The sequence below is a fragment of the Trichechus manatus genome, unplaced genomic scaffold (genome assembly GCF_000243295.1).
Source record: "Trichechus manatus latirostris isolate Lorelei unplaced genomic scaffold, TriManLat1.0 scaffold00008, whole genome shotgun sequence".
In the NCBI taxonomy this organism is placed as follows: domain Eukaryota; kingdom Metazoa; phylum Chordata; class Mammalia; order Sirenia; family Trichechidae; genus Trichechus; species Trichechus manatus.
In genome coordinates, this window is record NW_004443944.1 from 1,161,223 (window position 1) to 1,184,002 (window position 22,780).

Consider the following 22,780-nt stretch of genomic DNA (forward strand, 5'->3'; position numbering starts at 1 on the left):
TCTGCTGCAGAAAACTGTCCTCCTGCACTTGTAATTCTCCGGTCAGCTTCCCACCAGAGGGGGCATGACTCAGCTTGTTTTCACTACAGGCCTTCCTGGACCCCGGCCAGCCTCTGACCTGGGGCTTGCCTGTTGTCCTGCCTACTGGGTTAGGGGAGCCGGCCTGCCCCGTGGCCTGTCCCTCGGCAGCTGCTGGGAGTGCAGAAGGCTTAGGGGCTGTTCCCTAGAAGCATCCGGGGTCTCCACCCTGGGTTCACATAGAGCCCACTGAGTACTCTGAGGACTGGGCCATTTAATGTGTTACTGAGGAGGCGGGCAACAGCTGTTGGTGTCCCACATACTCATTAGAAGACAGATTAATGGAAATGGAAATTTAATAGGAAAAGTTGCCTTGATTTTATGTGCAAAGAATGGGAATTCCAGAACGCTTAATTTTGCTCGTGAGGAACCTGTACTTAGACCAAGAGGCAGTTGTTCGAACAGAACAAGGGGATACTGTGTGGTTTTAAGTCAGGAAAGGTGTGTGTCAGGGTTGTATCCTTTCAGCATGCTTATTCGATCTGTATGCTGGGCAAATAATCTGAGAAGCTGGACTGTATGAAGAAGAATGGGGCATCAGGAATGGAGGAAGGCTCACGAACAACCTGTGATACAGAGATGGCACAAACTTGCTTGATGAAAGTGAAGAGCACTTGAAGCACTTACGGATGAAGATCAAAAACCACAGCCTTCCGTATGGATTACACCTCAACATAAAGAGAACAGAAATCCCTACAACTGGACCAATAAGCAGCAGCGTGATAAACAGAAAAGATTGAAGTTGTCAAGGATTTCATTTTACTTGGATCTACAATCAATGCCCATGGAAGTAGCAGTCAGGAAATCAAATGATGCATTGCATTAGGCAGATTTGCTGCAAAAGATGTCTTTAAAGTGTTAAAAAGCAAAGGTGCTATCTTGAGGACTAAGGTGTGTCTGATCTAAGCCATGGTGTTTTCAGTCACCTCATATGCATGCGAAAACTGGACAATGAATAAGGAAGACTGAAGAAGAATTGACACCTTTGAATTGTGGTGTTGGCGAAGAATATTGACTATACCATGGACTGCCAAAAGAACAAACAAATCTGTCTTGGAAGAAGTACAGCCAGAGTGCTCCTTAGAAGCAAGGATGGCAAGACTTTGTCTCACATATTTTGGACATGTTATCAGGAGGGACCAGTCCCTGGAGAAGGACATCCCTCTGGTCAGTGAAAAAGAGGAAGACCCTCAGTGAGATTATTGCCACAGTGGCTGCAACAGTGGGCTCAAGCATAACAATGATTGTGAGGCTGGTGCAGGACCGGGCAGTGTTTCCTTCCGTTGTCCCTAGGGTTGCTGTGAGTCAGATCTGAGTCGATGGCACCTAGCAACACCAACAACATTGTCAGTATGTTTGAGACTAAGCCTAAATTTTATTGTAAGTGAAACATAGATTCTGTGGAGGAAAAACAATTATCTTAAATATTTAACTTGAGAAATAAGATTTTGCTCAAGTACATTTTAAGGTAGATGTTCGTGTGTAATTAACCATGACCACCAAAACGTACGTTAGTAAATTGTGAAAAGAAGCAGCTGTGTTTAGAGCTTGTGAGAGTGTTAGCTTCGTGTTGCTGTATAACAGACCTAATGGCTCACAGCGACATACATGCATTGTGATCTCACAGTGCCCGTGAGTCAGGATCCGGGCGTGGCTCAGCATCTAGGCGTGGCTCAGCTGGCCCCTCTGCTCAGGGTCTCAAGGCTGCAGTCAGGGGTGGTGGGGCTGGGGCTGCGGTCTCAACAGAGGCTGGCCTGCGGAAAGAGCCACGTCCAGACTCCAGGCTGTATGGTGTAAGGATGCCCCATGAATTTCCATGGCATGCTTTTATACTAAAACGTTATTTGTTGTTTATTTGAAATTAATTTTAGTTGGGTGCCCTGTATTTTATCCGGCAACCTTGCCCTCAGATCCTTGCCATGTGGCCCTTTCACAACATGGCAGCTCACAACAAAGCAGTAAGGGCATCTTGTTTCTTCTGAAGGCCCAGGCCCTCTACCTGGTTAAGTCAGACTCTTCTGTGAGCTCAAATTCGGCTCCTGTGAAACCTCGATGACATCTATAAATCCCTGCATGTTTGACATACGGCAGACCCTAATGGGTATGAGGAGCCCTGCTGGCACAGTGGTTAAGAGTTCGGCTGCTAACCAAAAGGTTGGCAGTTTGAATCTACCAGCCACTCCTTGGAAACCCTGTGGAGCAGTTCTGCTCCGTCCTGTAGGGTCACTGTGAGTCGGAATCGACTTGAGGGCAGTGGGTAGTGGGTGTGAAACTGCATCATATGCCCAGTCCCTGTTCACATTCAGGGCAGGGTTGTACAGGGCAGGCACCAGGGGTCAGGAATGTTGGGAGTTCTCAGAATTCTGCCCAGCACAGGTGGCATAAGGGACAGTTAAGCTCGTGAATGTCATACACGTGGCAAGTAGGTCTATGTCGTTTGAGTAAACAGAGATAAAATTTTACTCACGTTAAAAGTACCGTTAGTGTCTCTGAATACTGTTAAAAGCAGAGGGATCTCAGTGCTATGAACAGTGATCTTGGCAAGTGTTTTAACTGCTAAGCTTGGCAAGTACCTTGTTTGAAGTCACGTGTTTCATTCTGCAGGTTGTCGAGGCTCCTGGTGCCTCGAAGTGCATTGGCCCCGGCTGTTGTAACGTGGCACAGCCCGACTCGGTTTACTGCAGCAGTGACTGCATTCTCAAACATGCTGCGGCTACTATGAAATTCCTAAGTTCAGGTAAAGAACCAAAACCAAGACTTAAAGAAAAGCTCAAGACGAAACCAGAAAAGCTCAGTCTTCCAAAATGTACCGTTCAGGTAAGTTGACCAGCCATTCGAACAGTTTAAGCAAAGAATATGTAAGAGTATTGTTCTTTTAGATCTATTTATTTGTAGAAGGTAGGAAACAGCATAAACATAATGCAGATAGTATTGTCTTTACTTTCGCTTTCTGCCCGTTTTCTTTTCAGGATATAAATAAGCATCATGTATTGTTTCCTGTTGCTCTGTCCCTTGGCTGAGGGTTAAGTCATAGATGCAGGCGCTGGCTCTGCATGTGAAGCGTAAGGCTGGACCAGACGGACTTGCCAAGGGGAGACACTAACCACTTGTAGTTTGTGTGGAAGGTGTTTTCACAGGGGGCGGGCAGGTGGCAGGCAGGTGGCAAGTACGTTCTGGTGCAGACTGTGGTTCACTTTTAGACCTACCTGTCACACTTGTCTAGTTTATATATCACACATGGTTTGGGAAGGATCCAGGGACTGTTTGAAAACCACAGACTTGTCTTTACACTTGGAGACCAGTCCCAGAGTTTCAGTTTGGGCTGACGTGGTGTCCCAGTCCCTGTTAAGCTTAATGACAAACGAAGCATACCTCATTCTCTGTGGGAGTCTCTCCTTCCTGGGTTATTTGTAAATGCTTAGGAGCCCTGGTGGTGCAGTGCTTAAGTGCTCAGCTGCTGACCAAAAGGTTGGTGGTTTGAACCCACCCAGCTGCTCCACAGGAGAAAGACCTGGCGATCTGCTTCTATAAAGATTACAGCATAAGAAACCCTGTGGGGCGGTTTGTCTCTCACAGGGTGTTGCTGTGAGTTGGAATCAATTCGATGGCCCCCACCAACAACTAGCCTTTAGATGACGCAGTCTTTCACGGCTTGTCATTTTGAATCCCAGAACAAGAGCAGCAGGGTCCTGCCGCACAGAGGCGAGGTGCTGAGAGCTCTTGCCGGGGTCCCTGTGTCTCAGTGCTCACACTGTTTCTGCTCTGGTCTTTTTTCCAAATTTTACCACCACCCCCCAGGAAAAAAAAGCATAGCTCAGGTGCTGTGCACAGCTCATGCTCACACCATTTCCACTTGGTCTTGTTCCACTGTCTGGCTCAGGAGGCTCTTCCGGCACCTGACAGCCTCGTCCCTCGACAGCAGTAGAGTGCTGTGTCGGGGACCTTCCCCTCACTCAGAGAGCCGGCATCCTGACTGCCATTGGATGTGGGGTCTGCTCGATGTGCATGCGTGGTCAGCCCCGAGCACAGCACAGTGTGTCAGGCCCGGGTGGGCAAGGGGCCCTGTAAATGGCTTGCGTGGGGGGTGGGGGGACAGTTGGGTGGGTAGATAGCATCCCGGCCTTTGTTGTGACATGAAGGTGTAACTTTGGACCACCCCAGTGATTGCAATTTTACTGATTATCCAGGCTGGCATTAAAATTTCTTCTATGCACAAGAGACCAGCTCCAGACAAAAAAGAAAACATTGTGAAGAAGACTGTGGTGGCACCTTCTCGGAGCGACGCGCCTGTTACAGAAACAACGCCGGGAAGCAGCACGCCATCTTGGGCAAGCGACCACAATTACAATGCAGTGAAGCCAGAAAAGACTGCTGCTCTTCCAGTGTCACTGTTGTGTAAATGTATGTATCTCCTAGAGCTTAGCCTCGTGGGCCCTTCCCGTGGGCCCTTCCCGTTCTCCGCGTAGCCACCACGTGGCAGTCCGAGGTTAGGAGCTGCAGCCGTGTTAGTAGTCTGATGGTAAACACTTGCTGCTCCTCCAGAGATCGAAGCGGATGCTCATGTCCAGGATGCCTCTGAGGCCATGTGCATCTGAGGCTGCGCCACTTCTCAACGCTGTTTCCAAAACACTGTACAGACCTCACTGCCAGTTTTTCACCTTGGTGCTTGATTTCTGTAATCTCTCTGTTTTTATTATCAGGCTCCGGTAAGTATTTGTGTTATCGTCCACAAACTGTGATGTCTAGTTACTTTGCCTAGCACCATACCCCTTCACTGTCCGCACAGCAGCTGCAGCCCTGCAGCCCGCGGTCTCCCCTCATCTCCTCAGCACAGACAGGCATCAGTTCTTCATATGTTGTGGGGAGCTCTGCAAACTGGTGCTGCCACTGGTACTCAGTTTACCCGTGATTTTCAGGGGTTACATTTATTTTCGAGTGAACAGGCAGAAATTCTTTTCACATCCTGTTCACGTTGTACACCTACACACACCTGACTTTTGAAGGCCTGTTTACTGTGCTTAACAACACCCACCATGGTGAGTGAGTACGATGCGCTTTCTGTCCTTTGCCAAAGGTAAGTTACCCTAGGCCTGATAACAGTAGGTCTCGCTGGCTTCCTGACTCTCCTCTTGCAGGTTTACGCTGTTTAAGTACTGTATCCTGCCCCCAATTTTAAATGAAGGTATTTGAGATGGTTTAGTCCCCAAGTTAGATAACGCAGCTGGAATCACTTGTGTTTGTTCTTATTTCTCAGCCTATTGCTTCAGAGCTGCATTCTTAGAAACCTAATGTTGATCTGTAGGGCCCATCGTATTCCGCCCTGAAGAGTATTTTATCCATAGGGCCCATCGTATTCCGCCCTGAAGAGTATTTTCTCCATAGGGCCCATCGTATTCCGCCCTGAAGAGTATTTTCTCCGTAGGGCCCATCGTATTCCGCCCTGAAGAGTATTTTATCCGTAGGGCCCATCGTATTCTGCCCTGAAGAGTATTTTATCCGTAGGGCCGGTCGTATTCTGCCCTGAAGAGTATTTTATCCATAGGGCCCGTCGTATTCTTCCCTGAAGAGTATTTTATCTGTAGGGCCTGTCGTATTCTGTCCTGAAGAGTATTTTATCCGTAGAGCCCACCATATTCTGTCATGAAGAGTATTTTATCCGTAGGGCCCGTTGTATTCTGCCATGAAGAGCATTTCATCCGTAGGGCCCGTCGTATTCTGCCCTGAAGAGTATTTTATCCATAGGGCCCGTCGTATTCTGTCCTGAAGAGTATTTTATCCGTAGAGCCCACCATATTCTGCATGAAGAGTATTTTCCACTCAGTATTTATTTATGCCATCTATCGTGCATTTTGTGCCTTTTTTAAAAGCACCGGGTGAGGTTGCCCTGAACTCCATGGAGAGTGCTGCGTTCTCCAGCCAGCCTTTTAACCAGTCACCTGTGGGAGGGTTCTGGTGACAGGAGGCTCTAGATGTAGCGTGGTTAGAAACATCCGTCCGAAATGCTGGTTTTCAGAACGTAAGCAGTGGCACGAGTTCCGAATGGAGCCAAGTCAGTTGCAGAGCGACACTGGAGTATGATCCGAGTGTCGGTCTGCAGGAGCGAGTGAAGCGTTAAAGGTCGGCATCAATCAACTGCTGTACCATCAGGAGTCTTCATGCACTTAGGTTGAGCAGCATTTCATGCTAACAAGTACAAGTCTCAAATTCCCAGCAAATTACATAGCACCTCTACAACATAGCGCCTCTACAACATAGCGCCTTTACAGAATAAGGAGCCTCCTTTAAAAAGAAGCACGGCCCATCTGTGGATGGCTGGGCACTCGTTACTGCTGTGCCGAAGTCCTTTCAGTTGGCCGCAGGCACGTGCAGAACAAAGGAACACAACCCTGGGACCACACCACGGCACAGGTGGTCGGAGGGCACTCCCGTCTCCTCTCCCTCTGTCGGCCAGAACTGGGGAGCTGTCCCTGAGACTCCAAGCGTGGCGTTTTAGGAGACCATGTATGTGGGGAGAGCCATAGTTGATGGGGAGCGTGGGATGGAATGGTGGGCCTCAGTCCCCCTCGGATGCCCATTTCCTGCCTCACTCAGTTTTCTAGGGAAGGGAGGGAGGAGAGGGGATGTCAGTGCGGAGTTTCCATTTCTCTGTTGGTCGATTATTCTCTGACCTTTTCCATCCTTTTCCTGCACTTCTACACATCTGCTCTCCACTGAAGGTTCCGTGGCAGAAAATTGGGGACAGATGAATGACTATAATTAGTCTTCCCAGCACGTCCCTCCACGTCTCTAAATTAAAACTGAGCTATCCAGAATTCCTCACATGCATGAGGGGAATACTTCTGAGCTAGTTGCTTCTGATAAATCCTTGTTGTCCCAGAACTGTCATCTTCCCAAAGATGACTGGGAGGAGACTAGGGTCGTTGGCGAGCGATCTGAGTTCAGCGCTGGTGAGTAGCGGTTCCCATCTTCCCCCTCTCTCTCTAAACCATCTCTCCATTTTCCCCTGGACTCCAGCAGGTGCAGCGAGAGGGGGCTGCACACAGCTTGTCAGAACCCTGCGTCCCCACAAGGGGCCTGGGTCTGCCTCCCTGGCTGGCTGCGGAGCGGGCTTTCAGGGAGGGGAAGAAGCGGTGGGAGGCGGCTGCTGGGGCAGCTCCACGAGGCAGCTCACCACATTGGCCTGCTACACTCAGGCCCGTTTTCTTGTGAGCTGGTTCACACTCAGTGTGCGCCCTGAGAACGCCCAGCAGTTCAGGGAGCCGAGACTGCAGCCCGTGGAAGTGCCCTGGATTTCCTTTCTCCTTCCCAGGTCATTAGTGCTGACCCTGGGCATGGACGGCACAGGTACAACTTCTCAGCAGACGGATGTGGGGGAGTTCTCCTGTTGATAATGGGAAAGACCTTTCTCTGAGAGCAGCTTTGTCCTGCTGCTCCTTTAAGGAGGAGTGTCCATTAAAGTTGCATCAGGCTGTCCCCAGGTGATGTAATTGAACATACTCATAATTGCTACTCCAGTTTGTTTTCAAAAAATGGCTTGAGGTTGTCCTGTACAGTTAGTTTAGCTCATAGAAACCATTTGTGTTTTATATCCCCCCAATACGATGATTTGTGTTTTTAGATCTTTATTCTTCCCTGTTTCTTCATTTCCACTGAGTTCACCTCCCATTCTTGTCGTGAAGAGGGCTGCCATTTTTCCTAAAATGTCCCTGGTTTATTAGGATTTGAGGTGGAATGCTTGTTTATATTCACAGGCACAATCCTTGTCCTGGGACTTGGGGCTCCTTACACGGCTCGTGAGGTGATTTAGAACCCTGGGAGTCTGCACAGGTTTTGACTGGAAAGTGAGATTTCTGCAGGCCATGTCACCAGGCTTTGGACATAAAAATGAAAGGCCCTACAGAGCCTGTGAACCCAAATCCAGGTTGCTTGCTGTGCATCTTACCCCCTACCCATGTGGTCCGAGTAACATGGAGGTGGATAGAGAAGAGGGGCCGATGTCACACCACCAGCAGCCTGAGCATAATCTTCTGCAAGCAAATTCCCTTACTGCAAGCAATAAGATGAACAGATTCCCTGAAATAAAAGACAAAGGGGACTGAGCTCCAGGAATATTCTGCAGAAATGTAAAGTGGGGGGAGGGGCATAAAACATTGCACGGTTGCATGAGCCATTGGCATCTCCTCCAGCTTTGTCCATGGCAGTGAAGCTGAGGTTGGGGCAAATCAAGTGCCAGATCTTGTACATCTGAGCCAGTCTCCGCCCCCAACTAGAGGAAAAACCAAAACTGAGTGTGTCTTCAGTAACTTCATCCCGATGAGGGGTTTAGACTGACAGCTGTTTTTAATGTTATCCAAATAGTTGAGACTTTTCTTGATTGTCAATAATGGCATTCTTTTGATGCTTTGAAGTGTTTAACTTTTTAAAAAAATAGCTTACTGTCCAGAAAATTGAGTCAGGGAGAGGTGTCACATTTCCATAACATCCCATGTGCAGGATGGAATCACCTCAGCACGGCTCCGTGGCTGACCTCCAGGTCTATCCCAGAACTGCTCCCCTCTCCTTGGGCTTTAGCCACCGGGGGAGGTGGGGTGGGGGAAGGCCCCACACTGCCAGCAGGATTGGTCCCGCTGAGTTCACCTCCCTCTGGTGAACGACACAGCCTTTTGGCAGTCAGGGTCCGTGCTGATGTTCCCAGACTGATGCCGTAGGAAAGCCCGTCTGGTGGTCCGTCCGTGTATGTGACGTCAGAGGCCACCCCTGAGGAAGCCTGCCGGTTCCTGCAGCCCGGGAGTGAAGCCCAGACAGACTTGTAGAGAGCTTGACGTTCTTGATTTTTTTTGTTTTCCATCAACACACACATAGTTATATTCTTAGCTTCTAAAAATTAGAGAAGCAGAAGTAAGAGATTGATAAGAATTTTTGCCACTTTCATTGATTTCAATGAAGTTTGGGCAACTTCCATTTGCCACGAGCCTGGAGGAGTTCAGCACGAAGAAAATAAGGTAATTAGCTGCATACTCCTTCACTGTGTCTGCAGTTCATTTTGGGGTTTTTATAGAGTATGACCCTTTGGGACTGGGAGGGTTATACGGGAGGGCAAATAGGCTATTTTAGCATGCCTCTATCACTGGGGTAAGTAGTAAACAATTCAGGTGCAAACAGGACGTTGGTTAAAACGTGACCTTATTAAGGTAGTGAGAGTGCTTGTTACTGGCTTGGAAGATTCCAGAAATGCAGCAGCTCCCTAAATGATCCTCGAGTTTGGCAGCCACGTGGGACAACACCTCTGGGCCAGACCAGAGATTCCAGCTGTGGACGTGGGTCGTGAAACGCCTGTCTCCACACGCAGCCTGATCATTTCACTCCTGTGGTTCGTGCTGAAGTATAATTTGACCAGTTCTTCATAGATTATGAATGCCAGCCCAGCATGAATCAGGTTTAATTTCAACACTGTAGATGAGACTGTTAAACCCAGGAAGGGTAGCCTGGCTCCAGGTGCACAGCGGAGTTTCCTGCGTTTCTTTTGGAGAGTTAAACGTGCATCTCGCCATTATGGCGTAAGTAGCTCAGTTATTGGGCATCAGTAAGGAAAAAAATAACGTTCCAAATTTACATCTCTCGACATTACGGCAGTTGGACTGTGGCCTTTCTGTAGAACACTAAAATCTGCACTGAGGAGCACCAGTGCCACTTTGAGTGTTGTTTGAGAATTATCCAAGTTTTCTGATTAAAAAAAAATCCATAGTGTATTACACTTTTAAAAGAATCATTCATTTGGACGTATTTAAATATTTTGAGAGGTGCAAGAGCAGAGCCTTTTTGTCTTGCTACTGGCCCTTGATTTTTCACACTAGGAAAAGTCTTGATCATGAAGAAGCAGAATCGAGTGGGAAACTTCACTGTACACGTGTCATAGTGAGAGCTGAGTCACAGTAAAGACACGTGTCTCCTCCCGTTCCTCCAGGGATCACAGGCCTGCTTGGCAGGTTCACGTTACAGAAACAGCACTTGATGCTGGAGTCCAAACAGCAGGGACTGGGGGCCGGAGGTCAGTGACCATATCAAGCTAAGATGCCACAGTGCTGAGTAAGCGGCACGGAAGCGGGGCTGGTTGGTGGGGACTCCTGTACTGAAGGACGTGCAGTCACCCTGGCTTGGCGTTTGTGGGTTGCCTTGGCCATTACCGTTTGGCACACTCCTTGAAAAAGATGTCTTGGATTCACTAGTCCGTACGAAAGCCAAACCCACTGCTCTCTAGTCGATTCCGACTCACAGCAACCCTGTAGTCAGAGTAGAACTGCCCCATAGGGCTTCCAAGGAGCGGCTGATGGTTACAACTGCCAGTCTTGGTGAGCAGCCATAGCTCTTAACCACTGTGCCACCAGGGCTACAGTCCATACCAGAAGCTTGCTTTCCATTTGACTCCTTAGTTTGGGCTTTTACAATCAATCGTTGCTCTATTTAGAAATTCTGAGTTTTCCAGAGAGTTGCTGCAAACTCCTTAAGAATTAACTTCCCCCCACCCAGGCATCATCAACTGAAAGTTTCCTCTGGGTTTTAAGATGTCTTGTGCGTAGCTTGGAGAGACCCGGAGGGATGAGACATTTGCAGTGGCCCTGAGTGGTTTGCACCAGTTCGTGTTCCTGTGCAGAGAGGGGTCAGCAAGATCTAGGTGACCGGGGGCAGGTTGTGACTTTCCAAACCGCCTCTTGCCCCGTGTTGTCACTTCTGCCCATGGTTTGGTTTGGGAGCAGGCAGGCAGTGGCACCGGTTTTATCCAGAGGACTCCCCTCCCGGGATTCCTCCAGTGTAGATCTCCCTTTCTCCCTGCAGGCCCTTTGGCGCCACCCAGCGGTGCTGTGGTGCCGCGGTGCCACGGGTGTTCATCTGTAACCAGATACTTCGGTGAACGCTTATTTGGAAGTGAGCCAATTAGAGCTTGCTGCCGGCCTGTGTGCACAGCAGCCTGCTTTGCTTAGCTCTGTGGGAGGCTTAAACCTGCGCATTGTCTCCATTATAATCAAATGGCCGGACTTCGCAGAAACTAATTTAATCTGGACGGCTGCTCCATGGGCTCAGCTGGGCCCCTTCAGGTCAGCGCCTGTGCCTGGGGCTCAGGTGACACTTCTCCCCCAGGGACACCCCGTGGCTGCTCCAGGGGGACTTATGAACAGGATGGGGCAGCCCTGGCACACATTCCCGGGTCATTTCCGTCTAGGATGGTGGGTGGACACACTGGGAGGTTCTGGGATGAGTCACTGCATTGCCTAATGTGCAGTCCCACTACTGGCCCAGCTGGAGACGTTGACTGCGCCTCGGGTCGTTCGTGCCCCAGAGCAGGCCAAGCCAGCCTTCCATTTGGTGTTGGGGGTGGTGCTTCTGCTTTTCCAGGATGGGATTTTTTCCAGTTGGTTACAGGGTGACTCCTTGCCTTTCTGCACATTTGTATACAATAGAACAAGTGAATTTAGAGGAATTTGCAGATTTTAACTCAGAGTTTTTATCTTGTTGGCTCTTCGACATCCCACCATTGTCACTCACTCTGGCAGCAGCTCACTCAGTCCAGCCAACGTACAGGGGTACAAGGATGCACCAGCATCTGTATGGCCAGTTCTGTATGGAACTTGCTGCGAGTTTTAAACATTTCCCTTCAAAATAGAACAGCCTAACGTGTTCTGAGACACCCCACTTGCCACTGGAATCCACGACTTTCAGAACATTTTGCCAATAATGTGTTTCTTCTCTAACTGTTTATATACCCTGAGGTAGAGGTGAGGGACATTGAAGCCCCTCCCCCCTTAGACTGCATTCTTTTGCTGTTTCCACTCTTGGGAGCAGTTCGTTTAATCACTTGTTGGAAATGCCCTGAAAATTTCTTGATTTTGGTTTTCCCTGAATGAACCTGCAGAAACTGCACCACCGTGAGCATTACCCTCAGCTGGACACCTTCTACCACTTCATGATTTGGAGACCCAAAGTCTTGACGCTTTTGAAGCAAACACGTTTGTATCCTGAAACGTTAGTCGCCAAGGCTCTGTTCTCGGGTCACATCACACAGATGCCTGTGTTACGGTGGAGGTGTTACTTTCTCTGGAAACGCATTAGGCCAGCTTTGCAGAGTTCGTTAAAGTGCACTATTAAAATACTCAGCCGAATTTGATTGTAAAGGGCAGTGGCTGAACTGGCTGCCCAGCAGGCTCCCGAGTCCCACACCTGCATCACCTGTGCAGACCGGAGCTTCATTCCGCCTGTGCTCCACATCAGTGTGGTGGGTGTTGTCATGTAGCGCTTAGTCCCTCCTGGGCCCTAAGCTGCCACACCTGCCCCTTCCCTCAGCACCGCCCCCCCCCCCCCGAAAAGTGTCTTCTCGGTGATTTAAGCTTAGGTGGCGACAGCACTTCGTTAGGTGCTGTGGACCTTGCTGCCGAGACCTGAGTGGCTCGTTAAAGAACGATTTCCAAGTGCTAAGGAATGGTAGGTAACTCGTCAGGTACTTTAACTCGGTGTGATGAAATAATACTGAAGAAATGCAGAAACAGTATCCGAGGCAGTGAAAAGCGGTTTTTGTCTTTGTTTTTAACATGTCCCTGGTTTTGTGCTCCCAAAGGGGGAGGCGGGCGTGGGGTGGCCTTGGGCACAGGTGACAGCAGGGCAGCTGGGGAACCTGGAGACGCTGACCCCCAAGCTGGGATGGCCGTCTTCTGCAAGGGGCAGGACCTTATGGGGTTTATACTTCAGTGAATTATTCCCGTTAAAATGATTCTGTTAAGGGCAGAAAACCTCAGCAAAGTCAAAGTTGATGCCTGAGAAAACGCAAGTACTGACTCTGCTGTCAGGTTGGGTCTGTGTAGTGCTGTTGCATGTTTTGTAAAACTAAGAAACTTTATAAAATAGAAGGAACTCGAAGCCCCAGCTTTTAGTGCTGGTCTGTGACAATCGGTGTGAATTTGACAAAAGCCGTGTCCCTTGCCACTGCTGGAGAAGGAGCCAGACTACAGGGCATTGTTCCCCATCTGGGGCACCTCGAGGGGCTTGTGGGCTGGCCAGATTTTGTCTAGATAAAGGCCTCCTGTCCTCCCCCCGTCCGTCCCCCCCCCCCCCCGTGTCATGCCTTTCCCCTGGTTTGTTGGAAACTAAAGGAGCAGCAGTGGGAGGAGCAGTGATTTGTGGGTGTCTGTCTCATCCCGGCATAAAATGGCAGGGGTCTCCGGAGGGGTTCCCGGGTTAGCTGGCCAGGAGTTTGCGGAGGCCTGCTGCTTCCTGGGCAGTGAGTGAAAAGCACACACAGAAGGGAGACCTCCTCTCAGGTCATCCCTGTGTAACTTGATCACCTGCCCTGGTGGCTTGCAGATGCCTTCTGGCTCACTGGGCACCGACCCTCTGACATATGCTGGCAGGCACCGCCGCCGCCCAGCGCCGAGGTGGCTTGCAGCCTTGGGTCCCCAGGAGCCCACCTCCAGTCCCACTGACCTGATGACTGCTACTTCATGCCTCTGTGCCCAGACAAGGAGTGGATAGATAGCCTTGGCCCTCGGGCCTCTGTGCCCTGTGCAGCTCTGGGGTCTGTGGCTCTCCGGGACTGCCTATTTCTGCTTTGTGTTCTGGTTATCAAAGACCTGAGTTCTGCTGGTCTGATGTAGGATTATAATGTAACTGGTTCTGTAGCGTGTCGTTTTTATCTTAAAGAAACAGTGCTGGCATTATGGAAAGGTTTTCGTTCCTGTGTTAGCCTGGCTGCAGCCCTCCTTTAGAGTGAAGTGCTCAGTGCTCACTTGTTCTCTGTTGAAGGCAGCTCAGGAGTCAGAGATAGGAATCTTTCTGTAGCAGTGCCACTTGATTTTTGCATCTAATTCTTAGTATAAAAATGGTTGGTTTTCCTCGTTTTATGAATTTCTGTCAGCGTTTCCGTACTTTTACTAATGATGTCATCTCCAGCTGGCTTTTGTCCAGAAGAACAACAGGCGCCCCTGTGGCTCCAGGCTGGCCCCGAGCTGGGGCTCTGCTGGCCCGAGGCCGTGGGCCCACAGGAGGAGTTCTGCGTGTGCATTTAGGGAGAACGTGCTCCTTTTACCCTTTCTGGAAAACACTTTTGAAACTCACGTTTACAGAAATACTGTATTTGAATCCTTAATGATGAAAGTGCTATTCTAAATTTAGCTTTTTTTTTGATAACATGACATATGTTCCATTTTAAAACTTAGCTAATGATTTAAATTGAGCTTTTGATATAACTAGAGTTCGCTGGGCGGAGGAAAACGTTTGATTTAACGTAATAAAGTTGTTTTTTCCCCGTGTAGCAGTTACAACGTGTCACTATCATAACCCTGCTGGCAGCTCGAATTTCTCTCACTCCTTTCCTGAATTTACTCTTGGAGATTATCACGAACACTAACACCAGAGAAGCTTTGCTGGTTAATTTTGAGGCTCAGATGACAGTGCATGTGCGTGGGGTTTCTGAGTGCCTGCGTCTTGTTCCTTTGCAGCCGTGAAGGATGACAAGAGGGCGAGAGAGAAGAGGGTGGCCGCTGTCACCGTGCCCAAGAAAACGGCTCCTTCAGGTCCTGCGCTCAGCAAGCAGCCTCCCCTGTCTGGGAATCTCGCCCTGAAGAAGTCGCCTGCTTTCACTCGTATGTCAGCAGCCAAGCAGGCCACTAAGAAGTCGCCCTCGGGTTTCAAAGGCACGATACCCAGGAGGCCCTGGTTCGCGCCCGCGGGCAGTGCCCCTGCTGCCAAGCCTCCGGGGCTGGCGCCTGCAGCAGCAGCGTCCACCCCCAAGAAGCTGCCTGGCTCAGCTGTGGGCCCTGCTGCTGTGGCTGGAGCACTGAGGAAGCCAGGGCCTCCGTCTGCTCCCGGGGCCTCCCCAGCACCGGGACGGCTCGGGGCTGCGAGTCCCGCCCCATCACAGCCAAATTCGCAGATTCGACAGAATATCAGGCGCTCTCTAAAAGAGATTTTGTGGAAAAGGTGGGCTGTTTTACTTGATTTCTTACCTGTTAGCGTGGGAATTTTTCTGTTTCAAGTGTGGTTATTTCAAGGGTGTAAAGATCAGCACGATGGCAGTGCAGTGGTTTATGGAGTCCCCTCTGCCCTGTAGAGTCAGCGACAGTGACGACCTGATCATGACAGAGAACGAAGTGGGCAGAGTTGCCCTCCATATCGAGAAGGAGATGTTCAGCTTGTTTCAAGTTACAGACAATCGCTACAAGAGCAAATACCGCAGCATCATGTTCAACCTCAAGGATCCTAAAAACCAGGTGTGTGTGAGCACTGCGGAGCGGAGCATTCCTGCCACAGAAACAAGCCTGCCCGTGGCCTGGCTGTCTCTCTTAGCTGAGTTTCCCAGGAATCGTCCGAGTGCAGCATTTGGAAACATTTCTGTCCCTGCAGTGAGAGCTGCAAGTGTGTGTGTCCTCTGCTGTGCTCCTTGTCATGCCCCCTGCTCCTGGCACCAAGAACGTTACCTCTCGGAATTGAGTCCTTGAGTGCATCGTCCGTTGCACCAGGCCCAGGGAGATGCTGTTCGACACCCCTGTAAATTCTGTTCCATCCGCTTGGTCGGCTCGTGCTGTCTCCAGAGTAAAGTTCTGGTTCTTCACCCTGGTGGATGACTTCACACAAGCTTTTGTGCCGTATTTTCTTACTAATGACGGTGATGACAGCAAACAGTGTCATGTTCACCATTTGGATGGCACAGCAGGGGCTGTCACAGCACTGGATGTGAGGACTCAACCCTCAGTGGCAGCCGGGGGGGCAGATGCTGCCGTCCCATTGGGTCAAGACAGACATGGGGGTGAGAAGGTGACCGCATGTCCGGTGTCAACAGCCAGGAAAAGGCAACGCCTGCTCGGGCCCCCAGCTGACCATGGGCTTGGTCTCTGACCACCCCCACCCCTCCCGACTGCTTGGGCCCCCGGCCGACCATGGGCTTGGTCTCTGACCACTTCCTGACCGCTCGGGCCCCTGGCTGACCATGGGCTTGGTCTCTGACTGCCCCCACCCCTCCCGACTGCTTGGGGCCCCGGCCGACCATGGGCTTGGTCTCTGACCCCCTCCTGACCGCTCGCCTGCGTCTGAGAGTGGTGTCTGGTGCTCTCTCCTTCCATCTCTCCATGGTTGACAGCCCGCAGCAGAGACGGGCTTGGCCTGTCTGCCTAGCGCTGTACCTGTGGGCCTTGTCTTCCACATTATCTTCATGGCCTTGGTTTTCCCAGGGGGCAGTTTTTAGCGGAACTGCAGCAGCGTGGGCCTTAGAATCAGCCACACGGTCTCAGTCCTTAGCCTTTGTGGCCCCGCTTGCCGTATAACTGCTATGGGTGGCGCTGGTCCTCCTCAGGTGCCCTGGAGGATGGGGCTCGGGCTGTACTGCTTACCGTGTTTTTACTCAAGTAGTGTGCACGTTACAGGTGTGTGATGTTTGGCCAGCCGTGCACCCCTCACACGTTATTTTCATAGGCGTGTTAAGTATGTGGCGTGTTTATGTGGGGGCATTTTTTGCGAAAAAATCCAGAGTAGTTCTGTACACATCCTCTAGCACCTTCAGCACCGATTTGCAGGTGTTTTAAATGCATGACTGAGAGGTGTCTGTTCACAGGGACTTTTCCATCGTGTTCTGCGTGAAGAAATCTCTTTGGCAAAACTTGTGAGAATGAAGCCAGAAGAACTCGTATCTAAAGAACTTTCCATGTGGAAAGAGAGACCAGCAAAATCTGTGAGTGCTAACGGAAGGCGTGCCTTGTTAAGGCGCTGGGCCTGTGACTTCTCCAAACAGCTCCATGGGCTGTTCACTGAGTGATACGTTGTCCGCCGAGAAAACGGCGTTTAAGGTTTCATTTGTCTTTCGCATTTTAGGCGATAGAGGCCAGAGCTAAATTGCATAACGAAAGCAAGAAGACTGCCGTGAAACAGGAGACCATCCCCGACATGGAAGACTCTCCGCCAGTGTCGGATTCGGATGTAAGTGTTGGAATTGAAGTACTCAGACATACCGAGTAAAATTGACCCATTTCAAATAGTCGTAGGCACCGAAATCATTGGGCAGAGATACTGTGCTTACAACGGGTATATGTAATTGTGTTCTTTGTTAAGTACTTGTATTCAGTGGTTCTTAATCACATGAGATTTTTTTTTTTAAATATGTGATGTTAATCTGGAGGTGGGTTTGGAGAAGAAATGACCCACTTGGTGGTTTTCTTCTTTTGCTTTTAGGAACAGCAAGAATCGGTGCGAGCTGTACCTGAAAAGAGCTGTGCACCCCTTCTGGACGTCTTCAGCAGTATGCTGAAAGACACCACCAGCCAGCACCGCGCTCACCTGTTTGATCTCAACTGTCGAATCTGCACAGGTGAGCATGACTCCGGGAAGGAAACCCTAGTGAGACCAGATTTTGTTCAAATCACGAACCACGGGACCCACGTTTGGCGGAAGGGTTCTTGGGATGGTTTTCTGGGTTGAAAAAGTTAGCCCATACCTTTGTAGCGTTGCTTTTTGATTCTTGCGAGAAATGAGTGTCTGTTAATGGGCAAGATGTGTTAGATATCCCAAGAAATCTTTCCTCATATACCTCAGGTCAGGTTCCATCTTCAGAAGATGAGCCAGCGCTGAAAAAACCAAAGCTGTTAACTTCTGCTAAGAGAGAAGACGCCAGGTCCAGGTACGACAGCGTGCACTCGGAGCCTGCTCCTCACGCAGACGAAGGGATGCCAGAAAGTCCACCCGAGGGCGCTGCTGAGCCCGAGCCGGAGCGCATGCCTCGCCCAGAGGCGGAGAGAACCTGTCCCCCTGTCCCTCCAGAACTCGGCCATCCAGAGCCATCCCCCTTGCAGGACTTCACCTCCTTCCCGGCCTCCTGTGGGGGCCCTGTGGTCACCACGGTCACAGTGTCTGGCAGAGACCCCAGGACTGTGCCAAGTGGTGTGAGCACAGTCCCAGCCTCCACGGCCGCCCGCCCCACCAGCAGCCTTCTCCCGGACAGCGCCCACACTGCAGAAACCAAACAGGACGCTCTGAAGCCTGCCCTGACCTCTGTGGTGATGCCCAAGTCCATCCTGGCCAAGCCGTCCTCGTCACCGGAACCAAGGTGCTTGTCAGTTTCTTTGTCACTGAGCATCAGGTAGAGCTGGGCGAGCCAGGAGCTCGTCATTTCTGAGACTAACAGCAAGAAAAGTAATCAGTGATTAAACATCTCAACTCTGCGATCCACCTGGAAATGCAGACTTATTCTTTAATTTTAAAAGTCCTGATTTTAGGATGCGTGATCATCGTTTTAGAGAGATGTGAACGCGGGGAGTTCGGTTTTGCGCGTGGGGTTCGGGTGCCCGCCGGGTTGGTTTCCCTTCGGCCCGGACGGCCGTTCGTGTCCCCGTGGCTGCCGTAGTTCATTGGAAGGGGGCCGCTGCCAGAACCTGCGGGAGCTCAGTCGCCTTAACCCTGGGAGGTGGTAGCACCTTTGGAGTTGTCGCTGCGCAGAACAAGGGAGGCTGACTTAACTGCCTGGGGTTGTTTTACAGCATCTCAGAGTCGCAGTCCCCCCCCGAAGGAGACACAACGCTCTTCCTGTCTCGGCTTGGCACCATCTGGAAAGGCTTCATCAACATGCAGAGCGTGGCGAAATTCGTCACGAAGGCGTATCCTGTGTCGGGGTGTTTTGATTACCTCAGTGAGGTCAGTGCCGTGGGTGTGGGCGTGTGCGTGCGTCTGCGTGCGTCTGCGTGCGTCTGCGTGCGTGTGCGTGCGTCTCACGTCAGAGTTCGGTGACACACCAGAGTCAAGCACCGAGAGTCCAGGTGTTGGGTCCCTCCGAGGGCAGAGCAGGCTGCTGCATGGGACATGGGTCATCCTGACGATTCTGACAGCGGTTCCCTCTCCTCCGTCTCGTTCAGCTGAGCGCGTGCCCAGCCTTCGGCACAGTCGGGTGTGACCACCCACGGCTGCTCTGTCTCCTGTCAGAGTTCATGAAAACAGCAGTAGTGTTTATGACCTTAGCGTGGACGGTCAGCCCGTCGTCACGTCTGGGTAGCGTCTGAATCATTGCCACGTACGTGTATTCACGTAAGGTAGCGCAGGTGTCAGGCAGTAGCTTCTAAACGTAACCCTGTTTGCGAGAAGGTTATTATTACACCACCTTGAGCCTGCTAAGTCCTGCTTACGGGCAGTAAGTCGTTAATCAGCCAGCAGTTATTACCATCATGACCATTTTCTTGGCAATAGCTGTGGTGTTCTCGAATCTCAGGTCACTCCGTGAGTGTGTCTGTAGGTGCTGTGCTCTCCCAGTGACTGACTCAAAGTGCTTTTTGTTCAGGATTTGCCAGACACGATTCACATCGGAGGGAGGATCTCACCGAAGACGGTCTGGGATTATGTTGGCAAACTCAGATCTTCTGTGTCCAAGGTACTCGCTCATCGTGTAACCTGTGCGACAGTGCTTTTACGTACACACATCTCTGTCTGTCATTTCTCATGTGAACGCTTACGGTGGCAGTCTGTGCTTTACTAGATATTTCCAGGTGAATGTTTAAATGTTAAAATGTTTAGTGCAGGAACATGATAGCTTATCTGAGAGTGTGTTGAGCGACGAAGTGATAGTAGTTTTATTATTTTTCATTTTACTACATAGCTGGGTTGTACTAAGAAATACATAAGCTGTATTTTATTGTTGCGACGGAAGAAGTGGAGAGCGGCAGCTTGGCCGTGGGCCGGCCCGGCCTCCTGGGCCTGGGGTCCTGAGTGGGATTCACTTTCTGTGCACGCCCGTGGCTGCAGCTGCCATGTGTGCGTCTGCGTGCAGTTGGCTTTGGAAAGGGTCCGTCATCAGCACCACAGGAAGGTTTGGACCCTCTGACTCCTTTAATCCTCCCAGTTTAGGGGGTGCACGCAGCCCTTGTAGGTTAGCGGCCTGTGCTGTGTGCACGGCCATTCACGGTCATTTGGCCAGCCCACACCTTATGTGGGTTGTCTCATAGAGGCCATGACCCTACAAGGTAGGCATTGTAACTCAGAGGAGATCAAGACTGGAGCCTTCTCTCTGGCTGTGTGGCTGCTTTTATGTGTTGACCAGTGGGACTTTGGAAACCGGAGCCCAAGAGTTGCTGGTGTTTTCCATTGCAGCCTGCTTTTGCACGTCAGATGCACATTTTGAGGGGCCCCCTCTGGAATAGCCGTGGTCAGCGTGTCTCCCGTCCTGTGTGCACAACAGTCCTGTGTGCACATCAGATGCCCATTTTGAGGGGCCCCCTCTGGAATAGCCGCAGTCAGCGTGTCTCCTGTCCTGTGTGCACATCGGATGCGCATTTTGAGGGGCCCCCTCTGGAATAGTCGCGGTCAGCGTGTCTCCTGTCCTGTGTGCACGGCAGTCCTGTGTGCACGACAGATACCCGTTTTGAGGGGCCCTCCCTCGAATAGCCGCGGTCAGTGTGTCTCCCGTCCTGTGTCTCCTCGTAGGAGCTTTGTCTGATCCGCTTCCAGCCGGCGACAGAGGAAGAGGAGGTCGCCTACATCTCCCTGTACTCGTATTTCAGCAGCCGCGGCCGTTTTGGGGTGGTCGCTAACAACAACAGGCACATCAAGGACCTCTACCTGATCCCGCTGAGCGCTAAGGACCCCATCCCATCCAAACTCTTGCCGTTTGAGGGACCAGGTAAGCACCGACTTTCTGGGTGGTAATTAGGCACACGTGGTCACCAGATGGCCCTCGTCCCCGACACTGAGTCTCAGCTCGTCACACAGCAGACCAGGCCGTGGGACCTGACTTGCTTCCTGTGAACGGGCTGGGAGTACAAGTGAAGCGGTGTTAGCCGAAAACTAAAGCTGCAGGCGTAGGAGCCGTGCCCTCGACAGACGCCCTTTTAGCGTAAAGTGTGTAGGCAAGTTTTATGAGGAGGGAAGAATCCACAACTTCCAATTGCCTGTCCCGGCATCCAGTCAGTGGGATGTTCAGATGCACAGAAACCCAAGGATGAGCCGGAAAGGAGAGGTAACCCTGCTTACAGGCTTGGTGGGTCCTGTCTTCTCTCTGAGTGGGACCTTTATTCTTACCATCCAGCTCAGGAGAGAGCCAGTGTCAGGAAGCAGCCTCCTGCCCTCGGGGCTCACTTCTTCAACAGGCACGTTGGTTTCCAGGAAACAAACATAACATAGTAGTGAACTAGATAAGTACTTCTAGAAATAATTGTTTGTAGTTCTTTTACACAAACTGTAATAAGTTCTTCTGTCTTTGGCAAACTGCATTGTATTTGCTCATTTCTTAGAAAGTGCTGCTTTTAAAGCATTGCTTATAAATTAACCTGCAAAAACAGTTCAGGTCTGTCGAGGGTTGAGGTGATTTGGGGACGTGGTCTGAGAGAGGTGAGTAGCTGAGTCTCTGTCCACTCTGCTAACCCTTGAGTAGACGTTCCTGTGACTTAGGTCAGGGAACTAATAAAAGCTGCCTAGATTAAAGTGTCTCCTTGGCCATGAAGTCCACCGAGGATAGATATTACCTAAAAGGTGACATTCCTAATGCATTTTAAATGTTCTTTAAAGTGCTTTGTTCTAGAAGCAGTGGCGGACACCCTGAGTGCTGAAGGCGGGCACTGGCGTAGATCGCTGGCCCCTCAATGTCCTTCCTCCCGTCACAGCCCTTGGCGAGTGCTCTGCCCACCGCCGCACACAGCTCGGACCTGCGCGCTCACGTAGCCGCGGGGGGGCAGGGCGGGACACCACTCACTGCACACAAACGAGCAGGGTCCCTGTGCGGGGTCCCTGTGTAGGGCCAGAGTCCCTTCACGCACAATCCTGGCCTCCAGGCCCCAGCTGGAGCTTGCTTCTGACACTGGTGGTGTTGGGTTGGTTGGTCCCTCCTTTTTGGAATTGTGCCCGTAGAGGTGTTGGTTGGCATCAACAGTTCAGGGTTAAATATTTGCTGGCATGCTACACGATTTTAATGCCCCATAATTTGAAAAGCAAAGTGCTTCAACATGTCCCTAACACTCTCGGGGTAAAGAAACACCACCTCACGGGTGGCCAGAGAGAACCTCACGGAAGGTTCTTGGTGACCAGAGGAATGAAGAGCGCCGGCCAGCTTCCATGATGAACGCTGGAAGGAAGCGGTGTCCTCTTTTCCTGAAGGTGAAGAGCAGGAAGCTGACCTGGCCGTCTGCCGAGAGCTCCGGTCAGTCCCACGTGTAATGGTTGTGTGTAGGATGGAGTGTGCGTGTGCTGTCCCTGGGAACATACACCCGCAGAAGGGCAAAGAGCACTCTGTGTTCATAGTGATGCTGGTGAGCAGTTACGGAGCCTCCCTTTTTAAAAACAAAGCAGGATACAAACCTCACCTGCTCCATCCCCAGTTTAGCAGTGGAAGTGTCCTCTCTGGGGAGCCGGGAACTGGGAGGCAGGGGCTGAAAGACACCTGGCGTGTCTGCCAGCCCGGGATGCAGCAGGGCCCGGTGGCAGCCTGGCCTGGTCCAGGCAGGCAGGGAATCCACTGTGAGTGGACCCCACGACAGTGGGCAGGGGAAGGGGAGGAGGAGCTGACCGGGCGTGGTTTGGGCTGCTGGCGGGGGAAGGGCCGGGCCAGTCGGGGACGCCCTTGCCACCTGCCCGCTTGGTGCTCTGGGCCCCACTGGCACGGTGGGCCTCTCGCTCCCCTGTCTCCGCCCTGCTCTGTGTGGTCACATACCCGAGGGGAGACTTGCCAAGATTCTACCTTTCCCTATACAATAAAGAA

General features: G+C 51.1%; 1 protein-coding gene across 1 annotated transcript in view; it reads left to right on the forward strand.

The window, feature by feature from the left end:
• DIDO1 (death inducer-obliterator 1) overlaps positions 1 to 22,780 on the forward strand; it is a 62,767-nt gene that overhangs the window by 29,176 nt on the left and 10,811 nt on the right. The window contains exons 6-16 of the mRNA XM_023742604.1: positions 2,683 to 2,895; positions 4,266 to 4,479; positions 14,562 to 15,042; positions 15,173 to 15,332; positions 16,670 to 16,786; positions 16,927 to 17,031; positions 17,284 to 17,419; positions 17,644 to 18,187; positions 18,585 to 18,738; positions 19,376 to 19,465; positions 20,515 to 20,710. Of these exons, the coding sequence (XP_023598372.1) occupies positions 2,683 to 2,895; positions 4,266 to 4,479; positions 14,562 to 15,042; positions 15,173 to 15,332; positions 16,670 to 16,786; positions 16,927 to 17,031; positions 17,284 to 17,419; positions 17,644 to 18,187; positions 18,585 to 18,738; positions 19,376 to 19,465; positions 20,515 to 20,710 (2,410 nt within the window). The remainder of the gene's footprint in view (positions 1 to 2,682; positions 2,896 to 4,265; positions 4,480 to 14,561; positions 15,043 to 15,172; positions 15,333 to 16,669; positions 16,787 to 16,926; positions 17,032 to 17,283; positions 17,420 to 17,643; positions 18,188 to 18,584; positions 18,739 to 19,375; positions 19,466 to 20,514; positions 20,711 to 22,780) is intronic.